Below are 16,728 nucleotides of genomic sequence, written 5' to 3' on the forward strand. Positions count from 1 at the left end.
ATTGTAAGTGGTTTACGTTTGGCTTAAATGTCACATGCTATACGTTCATGTATGCCAAGTGGGTATAGGCTCTCGAGGAGACACCTTTTACGTGCGCATGCATACACATGTGTATTCGCCCGTTTCTTTGTCGGCTGAATGTTATGGTAAAAATGAATGCCCATTTTTATGTTCTTAAAAAAGAAGATAAGAAACTACACAGCGTCATATGAGGAAGAGTATAGCTTCCATTTGTAACATTTGATTTTCTCACTCTACATGTTCTTACGTTAAAAAAAATTTTATGTGCACAGTTATTGTATCCACTTTGCGACACTCATTAGATTTGAGCTAAGGGTACAACGGGGGGAAATTAAAAAAAAAAAAAAATTCCCAAGACAGGTGATAATTGCAACATGAGTCGTTCGCCCGATTTGTGCTAATTTCTGCGCTGCAAAAATAAAATAAACACATACATAAACACTTACGTTACATACATTTGTAACATACGTTAGGACATATATTTTCACAGGGCGGAAGGGCGCGCCGAATTGATCAGCCCCCGCGTCACCACGTTACGGCAATCGGCCGCTCCGCCGCCGCGATCAAAACTCCGAGAACAAAACATGAGGGTGGCCCTCCTGTTTTCCCTGAGCCTGCTATTCCTCGCAGCGCATGATGTTCTGTGCAGCAAAAAAAAAGGAAAGCTACTTGGAAGTTGTCCAAAGGATAGCAACGTAGTGGAGCATTTCTCCTTTTTAGCCGAGGATGCTTACAAAACCTTGTTGCAAGAGGTGGACAATGATTTAGTAAATAAAATAAAAAACAAGGAAATAGTAACCAAGGAAAATATAGCGTCTACCTTAAAACTACTAGATAATAAATATAAAGAAATTGATGATGGAGCTAAGAAACGGGTAATAGCAAATGTCATTATTGATATTAGGCAAGCTCTTCATAATATATTACCCATAGTGGAAAATAACAACCAAGATGTGGAGAACAAAAAAGAGCTAAACAGAAGCAACTTTTTGCTTAAACTAGAAAACACATACATCAAGAGAGACTTGGCTAATTTTAAAAAAATTACGGAAGGCATATCCATAAGAAAATCCTACTTGGATAAAAAATTTAAAATGTGTGGCATATCGAGCGAACAGTTTTTATTTGGAGCCCCAGGAAACATTAACCTATCAGATAGTAGCATAAAAGAAATAGATTACCCTCTATTCATTAACATTGTAAATAAGGATTCATGTCAAGATGACTTTTCTTCAAGTAGCAGCTCCTTCCAATCGATTCAGCTGAACAAGTTTCTCGATCTGTACAAGCCCGTTCTTGACTTCAATATGGAGTTGCTAGATATTGCACTAAAGCATGAAATGAAGGCATATGAAGACTCAAAGAAGGAGATGTTTTTCCTCATTCGAGATCATTATAGAAATTATGGAGAAGTAAAGAAATTCCTGTTGAATATCCCAATGAGCAAGCTTCCTGATTCTAAGCCCAATGATGAAATGAAAAAAGAAATCACGGAATATAACAGGATCTTTACTTACTCTGGGGGAATTTCCGAGGGGAGGAACAAAACGGGTGATAGGATCATCCTTGGTAGACATGCTAAGGAACCTGTGTATATTCAACCCAAGAGATTTAAAAGGACTATAAAAATTCCCGTGAAGAAGAAAAAAAATTTTATAAATGATAAAACCTCAATTCAGGTCAAATCGCCTGTCAAAGTTGGCCAACTGTTCCTTAAGAAGAAAGAAAACCTTGACCAAGAAAAAAAGAATATATGCGAGTATCATATATTTTTAAACAAGGGTCAAGAAAAGGAGGACGAGGTAGAAGCCGACGCTGTTGCAGATTTGGATAGGGGCAGTGTGCCAATGGAACATATAACAGTGTCCAGCCCACACAGAAGCGGTAGCAATGTTTTAAAAAGAATAACAATTAGAAAATTTGGTCATAAAGATTCCAAGGGGGCAGACATAGCAAGAAATCATCCACTACCTTTAGAACATGGAGGACAGACTGCAATACCCTGTCCAGAATGCTCCAAGCACATTAGCGACGGCTGCTTTTATGCCATCCCGCTAATTCACTTCAACTACCCATCAGGTAGTATGTACTGTATACCTTGCTCAAACTATGACAAAGGTACATATGAAAAGTGTGATTCAAGGGATAAATTTATCAACCTCAATTATGGAAACAACTGCGTTGTATGTATCCCCGCTAGTACACTTAACACTTGCATGTGCAATGTGAATAGTAAGAACAGCTCACCTCAAGAAATTCTGGTGAAGCATCCGGAGGCCATTTTGCATCACCCGAATGACCAGAATTATATTTACAACAACGTATGTGCCAATTGTGTCCATTCCAGTGGGGAAAACCTTAGCCTGTTTCAGAAAAGCTATACTTGCCCGTATTGTAAATTAAGGAGATCGCCCAAGGAGGAGGATTGCAATTTTGTGTATGGAACTAAGGTGACATCCTGCACGAGTCAGAAGGACGGGTTCTCAGGACAGTCTGTGTCGAATTTTACCATCCTGGATGATGATGAAGATGAAGATTACGTGCGGAGAGAAGTGGCCTATGGGACAAGAGCACACGATGACAAGAAAAAGCATGCTGGTGAGAAAACACATAGTGAGACACCACATGGGGAGAAACCACATGGTGTGGAAGGACGAGACCAACCAAAGGACCATCCCAGTGAAGGGGGTCAGCCAAGCCAAGGATATTTCAAAAAGACGTACAACATAGATGTGACTGCAAACGAGTACGACGAAGAAAGACAGAGGACCCCCAGTAGGGTGGTGCCCCTAAGTAGCGATTTCTTCGATGAAGGCAACTTAAAGGGGAGGTATGGGGACCACGATGAGCATGAAGAGGAAGAATTTGACGAAGAGGAAGAAAAAGAAGAGGAGGAAGAGGAGGTGGAAGAAGGAAAGAAGGGAAAGGAGGAAGGTGGAGAAAACGAGGGGGAAAATGGACCAGAAGTGGGCGGAGAAGATGAGGATAACAGCGAGGGAGACGACGAAGATGGAGTCAAAGGGAAGGATAAATCATCGAGCAAGGAAGGAGACAAACAAAGGAACGACCCTCACATAGGTAAGAATAACAATGGAACGACAGAAAAAGGCCAAGAAAAAGATGGCGAAGCAGGTACTACGAGCGACCTAAAACGAAAGGGAAAAAATGATGTAACGGGTGAAAATCTCGAAGCGGAAACAGAGGAAGATGCCACCCCATATGATAGCATTATTTACGATTTAGGAGAAATGCTAAACAATGAGAAGCACATTAATTATTTTAAGGACCTGTATTACAGCACTGTCCATAATAAAGACAGTAATGAAAACAAGAAGGAAGAAGAAATCTTCCTCCTGAACTTGAGGTTTTTATATAAGACCACATTTTTTACAAGGAAGAGGACAGTTGTAAATGCGTTTTTGAAAACGCCTAATTTGGACGTTGCGTACAACAAGGGGAAAATCCTCTTTTTATACAAAAATTTTTTCAGCAAAATTTTTAAAGATGTAGATTATAAAATTAAGGAATCGCTAGTGCAGATGACCCCGGTGGTCGAAAATGATGAAGAGGATGATGCAGAGCTAACCGGGTTCGACATGGATTTTGGAAAAGTCAAGGCCCATCATGCTGGGTCGATAAACATGTTTAGGCACTCCGTTTTTGACATACACAATATGGCCATTTATTTTATTGGGCCAGATGAAAATTACATCCTGCTCGAGGACATCATCAGAGAGATACACCAGGAAAGGGAGGATGGACCCTCCGATGGGGTTGTGAGACGCAACGAGAAGGGGGACACCCAGGAGGGGGACACGTTCCCGAGAGAGGAAGCGGTGGAGGAGGCGTCATATGACACGGCGGACGAGACTGGTGACGGAAACTGTCGATCGGACGACCCAGATCAAGCAAGGCAAGAGCAACAGCAGAAGGAAGCAGAAGGAGTGGGAACGGACAGGGAGGGATCCGCACACGGGGAGAAGGAGAACCATAATGGGAGCGTGCAGAAAGGTGAAGCAGACCAACAGAAGAGCGAAGCAGACCAGGACAAAGGCAAAGCAGATCAAGAAAAAGGGGAAGAAAAACAGGAAAAGGGCGAAGAAAAACAGGAAAAGGGCGAAGAAAAACAGGACAAGCACAAGTCAGGAAAGGCGAAGAAAAAAGTGGACAAGCTGAAAAAGGCAAAGCTGAATCAAAAGGCGGATAAGTTGAAGCCGAATGCACAGGAGACGAAGCCTATGCTGGGTGGAGAGACGGAAGGCGAAGAAACAAAATCAACGAACAAAGCAACAGACAAATCAACGGATATTACCCTCAGTGTAAAGGGAGTAGAGAGAGAAAAGGGCCAACAAGAACGCAATGCGGATTTCTTGAAAATCCTATCGAATTATGGAAGCCTGCTCTCCAAGGAGGATATGAACGTGATCAAAGACAACTTAAGTAATGTGGTCGTCGACAAAAGGATAATAAAAGGAGGAGAAGTCATAGAAATTATTATAAAAAAGAAAGAGCCCAAGGAGGAGAAGGAAGACGTGGACGACAGTAATGATAAGTACGAATCCATTTCCATTGATGGAGATGAAGGAGTGGACACCATTAACGAAACAGTGAAAAAGTACATGGAAAAATATTTCTCCGTTCACAATATACCTATATACTATATCGAAGATGGGAAAATTTCAAAGAACACCATCCATGTCACATCAGACGTTAACTGCAATTTGGACATGCTCAAGATGAGCATCCTAGGAATCAGCAACATTACAGACAAGTCGATAGATCAATTTAGTTTTTTCCTTGTCCCGAAGGAAGTCGATTTTTACGACCCAAGCAAATTTCAGGAAATTCCCCACTCCATCAGGAATGTGCAAGATTTGTACAACTATAGCAAATCGATAGAGCGAAAAATCGTGATTGCTTCTGTTGATGAAAAAGACATGGACAGTATAAAACCCAAAAGCTTCGACTACTTGTACGAGTCGAATATAGACGGTGAGGAACTAGACCTCGGGGAGGAATATTTTGTGCAAGCGCTCGCGGCATCAGAGGTGACCGATGAAGCGGAAACCCAAATTGGCTACGACAAGGCAGGCAGACTGCCCAGAGAAGACACTGCAACAGGGGCAAGGGAAATTATACTAAACAAGGCCAGTAAAAATATTGTACCGGATGAGAAAATCCCATCACGAGATTACGAAGAAAACGAAATCGAGTACATAAACAAAGAAATAACCATTTTGGAAGATGAAGAGTTATACAGAAAAGGAAGTTATTACAACTTTTTTGAAATTTACTTGGACAACCCAAATCGAAAAGTGAACATCTACAACGCACCAATACAAAAAACGTATAACTTGAATCTATTTGCAGTGGACCTTATGAACAAAATTGTTCATGTGCCGTCCACATTTATAAACACCAACTCGTACAAAAAGGGTATGTCAATCCTGGACATATACACTTGCTTGGAATACTTCTCCTTTAACAGAAATACGAACGTTATTAGTTCCATCGTTTACGACAAATCGGTTACATTGTATGAAATTTTGAAGCACCTGAACGAGAAGGATGAACATTTGCTCATTCGAAATAAGAGAACTGAAGATTGTGAAGACGTGGACAATTTAAAAAATGTAAAAATTCCACAATCTATAAATTTGAAGGATTCCAAAATTATACATCTGGAAATACCAATTTTTTATTTGGACGAACAGTCCTACTTTTATCATGACAGATTAACTCTGATGAATGTTCCAGAAAATTTGACCGCATTGGACTTGTGTAATATGGTGAAGAATATAATTAACTCTAAATTGATTTCCTTCAACATAAATACGCTTAAGGATTTACAAATTTTTACCATCCGGGAAAAGCAGTGGGAAAATGTGGATGACAACTTAACCATGAGTGAGTTAAAAATGAACCACAATGATTTGTACACACTTTTTATTAAGAAAAAATTTTTGACTAAAAATAATTTCCAGACTTTAGCTAATTTGGAAATTGATTTAGCCGATAGCAACATCTATATAAAGAAGCTAGACATTTACATCAATTATAATTTTAGTCCGTATACCTTGCACAATCTGTCACTATACATTGACTCCAACAATTTCAAGCACCTGATTCTGAGAAATACGAATGCGTTCATATCGGACTCCTTTTTGCGCGAGTTTTTCTTTGTGTATAGCAGGAGGCACCCGGTGGGGGGTAGTTATAAAGTGGACAGCACGGAACCGGAGAGCGCTCATTCTGTAAACTGCCAACTGAGCAGCGGTCAATTGGGTAATGGACAACTGAGTAGCGGAGAAAACTCAGAAGTGTACATCGAAGACGAGGAAGAATCCAAAGGAGGGGGTAAAAAAATAGCCTTCCTCTTCCTCCTCAACATGCTCAGCAGGTTCTACAAGATAAGATTCAGTGCGAGCAGAATGATGGAGACCGTTCTGGCGTCGCTGTTAGAACTGAGTGGGAAGGACTCAATCGATAACCCACTCCTTGAAGTGAAAAAATCGTCTAAGAAGACCAAAAATTTGGAACTGTACCTAGGGAACAACTCCAAAAAGATATCAGTAAAGAATGTGCCCCTCGCCTTATTGGTGTGGAAATTTATCAACATCCTGATGAGAGGATCCTTCAACATCCCCGTGGAAGAAAAAGAAAAGTTGTATAATTTATTTGTAATCGTACCTAGGGATAAGGAAAGGGTGAGGAACCACGACTACTACTTTAGTTCCATCCCTGGGTATACCATAGAAGAAGTGTTAAAAATTATAGAAAAGGACAACCTACTGTTGATGAAGGCATATCCAGATCACCTGAACCACATTCGGAATAGCGAACACTTCGACTCATATATGATGTTTCCTCTTGATTCCTTACCCTCCGTGATCGACTTTAACAACCCTATTGGGTCTCTAAGCTTTTACGTTAATTACAAAAATGAAAAAAAAATTACACACATTATTAATGTACCAGAGAAAATAACCACAGATAAGCTCCTCAAGTCTATACTGCTGGATATGTATTCCAAATGGCAAAAATTGCCAAAGGATGAAAAGATTAAATTTTCGCTTTATGTGGACAACGACGAAATAACGGATGTGAGAAAGTACATCAATTCTGGGGAGGGCGCCCAGTTGCGTACCTTCATTTCATTAGGCAAAAAAAAACATGACGACAAACGTTCCAAAAAGAATTACGTCGATTTGGACAAAATATCCGAAGTAGATATCATCAACTTTTCCGATGCAGAATTGAAAACGGCTCAGCTGTATGACACTGTCTTGAGGGAGATCCTAGTAAAGGACTACATCGATTATAATAATATCTCCGTGAGTGGATACACCCTTTCGATTTACGTGTATGATGGGGTGGCCTACAAACCGGTGGTCATTTTTAACGTCCCCTTGAGCGCAACGAATAAGGACATTATAAACTTCCTACTGATAAAGGCCAATCATATTAACACGAAAAAATTGGTAGACGAATTTCTGCTCCTAAACGAAGAGTCCTTTATTTTGATGAAGACAAAAACTATTGTAGAGCAAAATGTCGTATTTATAGGTGAGCTCACAGAACTTATCAATTTGGACAGAACAAAATTGTACATAGTCCACAAACCCCTATTTAACCCACTAGATGATATATTCAGAAATGTAGCAGGTAGAAAGTATGACTTTAAATCTGAAAAAAACACCGTGATAAACGTAAGTGAGGAAAAAGGTACTCTCACCTTTAATCTCATGTTTAATAAAAATAAAAAAAGAGTTTTAACTGTTCTAAACATTCCACACAATATGTATATTACAGAATTTCTACGATTTGCCATTGGCTACCAACGAAAATGGATCTACAAATATGTCAACTTCTACCTCATTAAAGGAAGCGAAAAGTACGTCTTAAATGATTACAAAGATATCATACGGTATGGAAGAACCATCAGTGAAATTTTTAAAATGTGTAAATCTGGAGATCCATGCACACTTCACATTGAGATTATGGGCCATGATACAGCTAATAAGTGGAAGAAGGAAAACCTGGAGAGCAGAGACAGAGGAAGTATAGTGATAAAGGAGTTAAGAAGAAAACTTGTGGCAGACGAAATTGACAATAAAAAGCTAGACCTCTCAGTTGTCTGCTTTGAGTACAACGCGGGACTTTACGAGAAACATCTTTTTGGCGCTTCCAGAATTTGTAACATTCCGAAAAATTACACCGTGGCGGATGTACTGGCCCACGTTAAGACCAAGTTGAAAGAAGAAACGAAGGTGAAAAATGTGGACAATCTAGAACTTAGAATTATGTTTAACGAATCTTATATAACCATACCCGAGGAACTGAACATGGAATATGTAATTAATTACTACTTTACTGATGCACCCTCCATCGTGGCTGTATCGGAGAAGGATGAATTTCTAAACCTCGTCCATTTAATTCTCCACGATACCGTTATGGACATAAAGAATGACACCTTTGTGAAGAGGAGCATACCTCTGTACATAAAAAAAGGAAGACATTTGCAAAACGTGAAATTGAAAAATATTCCATTCGGCATTACGGAGGACAGTTTGATAACGTATCTGCTAAATTACTTAACAAAAAAATCAGAAGTGATTAAATTTATGAATGACAATACGTCCGTGTGTTTATACCCTAATTGTGAACCTGTGTATGTCCACTTGGAGCAGAAGCAGCTCTCCTTCGTTGCATCTTTGTCATACCACATCGCCATGAAGAAAATCATTTACTTGTCTACAGTCGAGTCCCATGAAAATTTTTACAGCCAAATGTGCCACTTCGAATTCAATTTTGAAAAGTCTCAATATTATAGCGATACCAAAGCGAATAGAAGCATCAGTAGCAAGGCCAACAAGAAGAACAATAACTCTGATGTACTAATGAACATCGATGTGAATATTCATTTCCCAAATGTCCACAGAACTGTTCGAGTAAAAAATTTCAACATGAACATGGAAATAGAAGAACTGTTGAGAACAATATTTCAATCTATAACTTCGAAAAGTTACAAGTGGAATGACTTGTTCACCTTTGTTGGCAGCACTTCCATGTATAACGATAATGAGCAGGGGAAAGACAAGCAAGAGGAAAACAACCTGGAAGATAAGAAGGGCAAAATGACGTTTAAGGACCAACTAAACGAAGAAGGAAAAATCACCTTCATTTTTAAATCGGAACATAATGCAATACACGATTATTTAAATTCCAGACTTATCTACATGCCCGCTATGATAAACTATGAGACAAAATACATCTCTCTAAAAACGAGCATTAGCGGTTTTCACAACAATTCCACAACCCTGTATGGGTTCCCAAGTTACTTAACCCCCGCATTTACACTCACCATAGTACAATATAATTTTTTCAAACTGATAGGGAAGACGTACTTGGATCTCTTCGGTTGTTCCTACGATGATAGGTTTAATGAGGAGGATCTGTATGATCATACACAGATTGCGTTGAAAAAGAGCGACCCCATTTTGAATAATTCCCTCAAGGGAGAAAGCAAAAAGGAGAAAATGAGACTTATCATGCGGGTCAAAAGAAAAGATGTGAAGTACATTGACACAATCAAAGATTTGGCAAACTCCGAATTAAACATAGAATGCCAACAGTTAGAAAATGAGGAAGACATGGAGGAATGTACCGATATGATATCAGCTCTCAACACGTCGTCCATATTCTGGAGGAGTAGTGTTTTAGGTTTTATGGCCAACTCGGTGGTCATCCGAGATAACTACAACAACACGTTGATGCTGCCATACATCGACTTTAGAGTGAATGAAAAAATTCTTCTCCAAAATATTCTGTGCCATATTAACTTGTCGCCTTACCTTTATAAGCTGTTCGAATTAACCCATATTGATAAAAAAGGAATCAGTTTTAAGAAAGGGCTAAAGAATAGCGTGCCACATATTCAGTGCTTGCTATCTTATGGGTTTAGCATTTACTTCGATCTGAATCACAACAACAAGCTAGATAATTATTACGGGTTTCAAATAGGAGGAGTAGAATCTTTCGACATAACCCAAGTACATTCCTTCCAAAATTTACATGAACAACATTTTGTGGAGTTCTTTCTTCACAATTCGGATGGCACACATGTGTTTGTGAAAAACGTATATAGAGATATGACTGTGTCCACTTTCATCAATGAGCTGTCCAAGGCCAGACATCACATCCACGGTGTGAAGTACAATGAGGTGTCCTCCTTTTATAAGCTCATATACATCCTGGACCAAAAGGATGTATTCGAAATAAAGCCAGAGGCCTCTATCGAAGACGTGTACGACAGTGTGCTGAGGTACTCCAAGTCGTCCGATTTTTTCCTCCAAGTGGTGAAGAAGGATGATCAGGGGGGTAGCGGTAGTCGGGAAAGCGATGGTAGCCATGATCGTGTTAGTAGCAATGGCAGCAGCAGCCTCGAGGAGAGCAACATGCCCGAGATGTACCTAAGCTGGTATCCCTCCATCGTTGACTTAAGCCAAAACAACTTCCAAGTCGTCATGTACCTACAGCTAAAGCCACTGGAAAATAACAACCTCTTCAGAGATCCAACAGCCCCAAAAATTATTATCAACAACGTCCCTTCCAGCACCTTTATTGTTTCCATCAAGGAGTACCTCCTCATCTTATTTAAGGACTATTTTCAGCGACTAGAACTTTCTCAAAATCTCCACACCAGATTTTACGACTTTGAAATAAACTTAGTAATCGTTAGCATGAACCCCGTCACCAAAAAGATGCAAGATCTGAACTCAAACATTCTGAGCAACCTCACCGTGTCCAACTTTTACAGCATCTACTACAACGCCGGTTTGGTTCTACAGGTAGACAAGGTCAAGATTTTCAAGCCTAACTTTTACAACGACTTTATTAAACACTTTTCCTCTGTCGTTATCGACTTTTCTTACGAGGCGCTCCAGAAGAGCTGATTCAGTGGGCATCACAAAGGTGCACCCGAGGGAAGCGCGCTGTAATTTTACACCAATGTGCGCTTCCCTCCCAAAAAAAAAACTCCCTTTGTACGAACACCTTTTTTAAGAGCTCTCCCCCCCGTTATGATCACCTGTTGCTCTTCTATAATTTGGTTTAACCCCGACAGATATGACCGTCATGGGGGGAATCACGTCACACGAGGGGCTACTCCACACACGTGAGAGACATCCAAAGGGCTGCTTATACTAGGATAGTGATTCCTGAAGAAGTGACGGTGGGTGGAAAACTCCTCACCATGACATGCTAAAAAATAAACACCTTTTAAAAAGACACTTTAACAAGATTTTTTTTTTTTTTTTTTTTTTTAATAAACACATTTCGCACAATTTGGGGAAAAAACCCCGCACTGCATCCACAGTGGAGGCAAAATATTCGGAGAGCTTTCCGCCTCCGCGTTTGTCCACAAAAAATTGTGGAGATAAAGGTGTTGGCAAGTTGGTACTTTTATAGTACGTTGACAGTAGTTGGCACGCTTACATTGGCATAGGAGTGTGTCCTTCCAAAAAGTGCTGCAAAACCATCACACTGTTCCAGGGCAAATACGCGTACTTTTCTTCCTCCGTGCAGACAGTTGGAATGACACTTGTAAAAGTTTCCAACCCGCACATGCCATTTCGAAACAAAATTGGCGAAAAAAACAAAAATTTTTTTAATGGAGAAAAATGCGTAAATTTCTTCTGCACGCAAAAAAAAAAAAAAAAAATATATATATATTGCCAATCGTTGTAGCAAATACCAATGTATGACATTCCATATTTCAACTTTTTAATATGACAAAAAAAAAAAAAATGTAACTCAAAACAAAACTGCAGATATAACACGAAGGATTTATAGGGGTCCGCTCCCATTAATTTCGGAGACTTAAAATTGCTTTTGCGCAGAAAGACCTATACAAAAAGGAAATTAAAAAAAACGTATATGCGAACGTATGCATTTATATGCATGCCCAGCGCACGGTCAGCTACATCGCCAATTCCGAAGTGTGACTCTGCTTGCCAACAGATAATAGCAGTTTTCTACGTCGGCAAGGGAATTCGCCTTCCTTGCCGAGATATGACTGTTTTTCTCGCAGCCAGTCAGTAGATTGTTTGACCAAAGGATTGGTCAATGAGGGGGGAAGCACTAGCACAGGGTGAACAGTCCACTAGGTTAATAATCAACCGGCATAACAGCCAAACAGGAAAACACCCCCTCTGACCGCACAAATTTGAAGAAGTCTTCCCAGCCAAATGATTACATAACATTTCACAAAATAAAATACGAAAAAGGAAAGAAAAAACATCTTCAACGTTTTTTTGGCCCCCGCTTTTTTTTCACAATTATCTTGTTAACTATGGTAAATATTGAGACATTAACACGTATAATATGTATATATAAAATTGCAAAAAAGAAAACAAAAAAAAAAAAAGGTTAAGGAAAAAATTGTCTTTATTCTCCTTTCTGCAGTGGAGTTTTACAAATTTTAATAATTTCCTGGGAAGAGACTTTTTAAACATATCCGAACCCTTCACGGAAGAATACACCTGCTATCCTGTGTCATTCATTGGGAAAGATGACATGGAAAATGGAAACAAAAGTAACATCTATTTTGTGCTCATAGTGCTTACGTAGCAGTGCTGCTGCTAGATGGACACTGCCAGCTCAACCCACTTCGTCAAGCACAGCTCATGTGCATATATGATAAACGAATTGGATGAACCGCTTTAAACGGATTATACGTGTTGAAAATGATTAAAGGTGTGAGGGGCATGTTTAATTTATCCGCCATATCGTGCCACTTTTACACATTCGAATAAATTCATCTTTTCTTTCGTTTCTCTACCCTAAAGTTATACTTCCACAGACTGCTCTAAATGCCCTAGCTAGGAGGCACATTTCATGGCCAATGTTGTTCGAAGTTTCTAACCCGTACACGGTAAGAGTCATTTTTTCCCTGAAGGGCTTTCTATCAAATGAAACCAGTTGAATGATGACCCCAAGTGTAACAGGAGGAAAACTCCTTTCGACATACCTCATTTGAGAGTTACTCACGGACAACCAAATTTATGTGTTCCAAATTGTTTTACAGGAGAAACGCACACACAGTGGGGTTCTGGAGTTTATTTCAGACGAGGGGACGTGCCACATGCCATACTGGGTAAGGGAAGCAGTCGCAAGGGAAAACGATGCGCTCGCCAGCGCGCAAATTTAATAGAGCACACATGAATAGTGTACCTATGTAGATGCGTGTAAACGACACCTCGTCCGCGTCCTCCCTTCGCAGATGATGCAGCAGTTGTGCCTGAAAGAAGGAGACATCGTGCGAGTCACCAGCGTTAGCCTACCCAAAGGCACATTTGTTAAACTGAAGCCGTGTTCGACGGATTTTATGGAACTCTCCAACCACAGAGCTGTGTACAGTTACATGGGTTCAGGGCCAAGGGGGGTACCTCCCCCCCGTCCCCTCGTCAACACGCAAATGTGTTTGTTGCTACCTTTAGAGAATATATTTGTGCGTGATTGATTTGGCTAAAATAGGCGAAACGGTGTCCTTTTTGTTTTTTTTTTCTTTTATCCCCATTCAGCCTTGAAACAGCCCTGCGGAATTACGCCACCCTCACCATTGGCGACAATATCGTAATTCACTACTTGGGAAAGACATACGAGATAAAGATTGTGGTACAGTTTTTTTTTTTTTTTTTTAGGAGCGACCTGGAATGGTCCAAACGTGTGTGCGTGGATGGACCGATTCTTAACAATCCGTCCCGTGCGTCGCATATGCATATACACAACAATTTTTACGCACCTTTTCTTCTGCACACAGGATTTGAAACCCGCCTTCGCTTGCACTATTATCGAAACGGACGTCGAGGTTGAATTTGAAGAGCCAGTGGACTACGCCCAAAGTAATCACACTTGCATGTAGCAACGTTTATATTTATTTCTGCATCCATTTTAAGGTAGCAGCGCTACATACTTTTACATTCACTCGCATCACAGGTGTGCAATATGTAGAGGAGCCCGTGCCCGAGGAAGAAAGCGTAAGTGGAAAAAAATAAAATAAAAATACCTAAACTATAAAGGGGATTCACGGCACTGCTATGGGGACTCCATTTAGCATTAATAAGGGATGTCCATATGGCCGTTTCGCGTAACATTTTGAGCCCTTGCCCTCCTTTGCTGTGTGTGTACATGTGCAAACAACACAAATGGACGCTTATCCCTCTGTAGAAATTCAAGGGAAAGGGACAAAGGACGGATGGAAAAGTCTGTAAAACCAGTAAGAAGGATAAAGTCAAGCAGAAGGTTGTTGAGAATACTGAGCCGTGGAAGGATAAGCTAGTTGGAGGAGTCAGGGTAATCCTTTGAACGATTATTCAATAATACTTCTTTTCAATTAAATGCGATCCATACATAATAAGTGGAGCGCTAAATTATGCTTCCAAATGACCTCCTTTTTTTAGACCAAATGTGCCGAGTATGAAGATCTGCTAAGGAAGGGTCGTATCCCTGGAATAATCGGAAAATTTCAAGAACGAAAAAACTAAGGACAGTCAAGGGCAGTACCCTTTTGTGTACGTTTTGGCTCCTATTAAATTTGCCTCCATTTGCGTACCACGCTGAACGGAGTTTCTTCTCTTCACAAGCCATAATTCGAATTCGTGTAAATTTGTATATATATTTTTTTTTTTTTAACGTCACCTCTACGCATGATGCACAAATATTTTTTGTTAAAATGTGTTTTATGTATGCAAAGCAACCTGCAACAAAAACAAAAAAAAAAAAAAAAAAATGCGAAAGGGGAACCACTACTCAAAACACGACCCGAAAAATGAAAAGCCATTTCGGGAAAAAAAAAAAAAAAGAAAACAAATTTTGTTTAAGCCACCTCATCCAATATACAATAACGAAAATAATTGCTTCAAAACTTGTCGCAAAATATATAGAGAGAAAAAAATGCATTGGTGTGAACGCGGCGTATCCATAAATGTATGGCAGTAAGTGTAAACATTTGTGTGATAAGTTTTGTAAGAGTAGAACGCACGTGATAATGGTACCTTAACACAAGAAGCGCGATTTGGAATCAAAAAATAAAATAAAAATAACGTTTGCAATCCGCACTCATTGTGATAGGGAGTCCCCTAATCATCATCATTAAGCCGTGAGAAGAACTAAATTGCATGAGGGAACGAGCAGTCGAACAGGTGAAGCGACGGCATATCACACCAACCGCTAGGGAAACAAAAACGGAAGAACAGGGTTAACACCCCCACCATCAACAACGAACGATTGCCCAACACGCTGCACGCATCACCTCACAAAGGGGCTAGTCCAAATCTGTGTGCAACCCCGTAAAGCATCGTATCAGATCGTATCACACCATAGCGCATCTCAGCGCAGCGCCATTTCCAGTAGACCAACCAGTTATACACCAAAATAAAATAAGGCAACCTTTTAAAATGAACAAAAAAAAATGTGAAGAGATAAAATTAAACTATTACACGTGCTTGAATAGCAGCAAGAGGAACCCCGAGAAATGCAGGGGCGTGGAAGCCGAGCTCAGGGAATGCTCCCAAACGTAAGCACACACAAATAAATATATGCACATATGTTCGTATATATATGTATATTTATTCACATCGTGGGGTGGGTGGGGTCTTCTCTTTCGGACCGAGTTCAAAAGTGGAAGACCTCGTTAGCGTTTTCCCTAAAGGGGCAAAGAAAGTTAACAAAGAGGGATAGAAACGACGATAGAAGGGTGGCTAGAGAGAGAAGGCGATGACACACCTTGCCCTCCCCATTAACGTTAAAACTGGCTTCCTAAGCCTAATGAATAGGTCTATGTGTATCTCCCCTCATATGCACATATCATATCGCCCAGTGTGACAACCTACCTCCAACGATCACTCATCATTCTTCTCTTCGTTACGCCCACCACAGGACAGGGGAATCCTACTGCATTGACGAGATTAACAACCTTATGGATTGCTCCAGGTATTTTTATGCTGTCCACAGAATGTGATCTGTCGAAATGGGGAACCCATACGCTGACAGACGCATGACGTGTAATAGAATTTTCCTAACGAACATTTTGTTTCTTCTAACCAGAAATGCAAAGGGGGACAAATTATGTCAAATAGATATTAATTCGTTTGTTTTTTTTTTTTTTTGGCCCCAATTTATTAGGACCCCTGATCCCACAGCTTGCGCAAAGGAGTTTTTCCTTTTCCGCGAGTGCAACCGACCGGATGGACCACACATGATGATACAGGTTCTTTGAAAGGCTGAAAAGGACGCAAAGAGGAAGTACACGCGGGGTCACACCTGCCTCATGGTGCTCCACACACATATGTCCACGTGCATGCATACATACGTACATACATATGAGTACACCTACGTGTGCATACCCATCTGCGCACCCCCCCCCCCCCCCTCACACCCTTCTTCCACTGACAGGACGGCAAATACGTAATTGCGAAGGAACACCTAGACAAGTACAACGTTAGCAGCGCCACCATAGGGCCAGTGGACGCCCCAGAAAGGATCAACTCCAACACGTCGGCATTTCTGGAAAAAATGAAGGAAACGTTGCACTTGAAAAATTTTAAGGAAAAATTTGTTGCATACAAGTGGTGAATGTTCGAAAAGCACTGTCATGAGAACAAGAGGAATTTCTATCCCTCCAATATATTCCTTTTTTTTTTTTTT

The 16,728-nt window shown here is 40.3% G+C and overlaps 3 protein-coding genes across 3 annotated transcripts; all 3 read left to right on the plus strand.

Annotated features, from left to right (window-relative positions):
• Positions 1-605: 605 nt before the first annotated feature.
• AK88_00529 (uncharacterized protein) lies at positions 606-10,976 on the plus strand (the record flags this gene model as incomplete). The annotated part of the gene is made up of 1 exon (XM_012478177.1): positions 606-10,976. The coding sequence occupies one exon, from the start codon at positions 606-608 to the stop codon at positions 10,974-10,976; it is 10,371 nt and encodes a 3,456-aa protein (XP_012333600.1).
• Positions 10,977-12,597: 1,621 nt separating this feature from the next.
• AK88_00530 (uncharacterized protein) lies at positions 12,598-14,567 on the plus strand (the record flags this gene model as incomplete). The annotated part of the gene is made up of 9 exons (XM_012478178.1): positions 12,598-12,616; positions 12,870-12,955; positions 13,109-13,177; positions 13,304-13,434; positions 13,605-13,698; positions 13,844-13,925; positions 14,020-14,060; positions 14,251-14,376; positions 14,484-14,567. 9 exons carry the CDS (start codon positions 12,598-12,600, stop codon positions 14,565-14,567), a joined length of 732 nt encoding a protein of 243 aa, XP_012333601.1.
• Positions 14,568-15,479: 912 nt separating this feature from the next.
• On the plus strand, positions 15,480-16,656 carry AK88_00531 (uncharacterized protein; the record flags this gene model as incomplete). The annotated part of the gene is made up of 4 exons (XM_012478179.1): positions 15,480-15,598; positions 15,961-16,014; positions 16,207-16,291; positions 16,477-16,656. 4 exons carry the CDS (start codon positions 15,480-15,482, stop codon positions 16,654-16,656), a joined length of 438 nt encoding a protein of 145 aa, XP_012333602.1.
• Between the last annotated feature and the right edge of the window lie 72 nt (positions 16,657-16,728).

This window comes from Plasmodium fragile (assembly GCF_000956335.1).
Source record: "Plasmodium fragile strain nilgiri unplaced genomic scaffold supercont1.4, whole genome shotgun sequence".
NCBI lineage: Eukaryota > Apicomplexa > Aconoidasida > Haemosporida > Plasmodiidae > Plasmodium > Plasmodium fragile.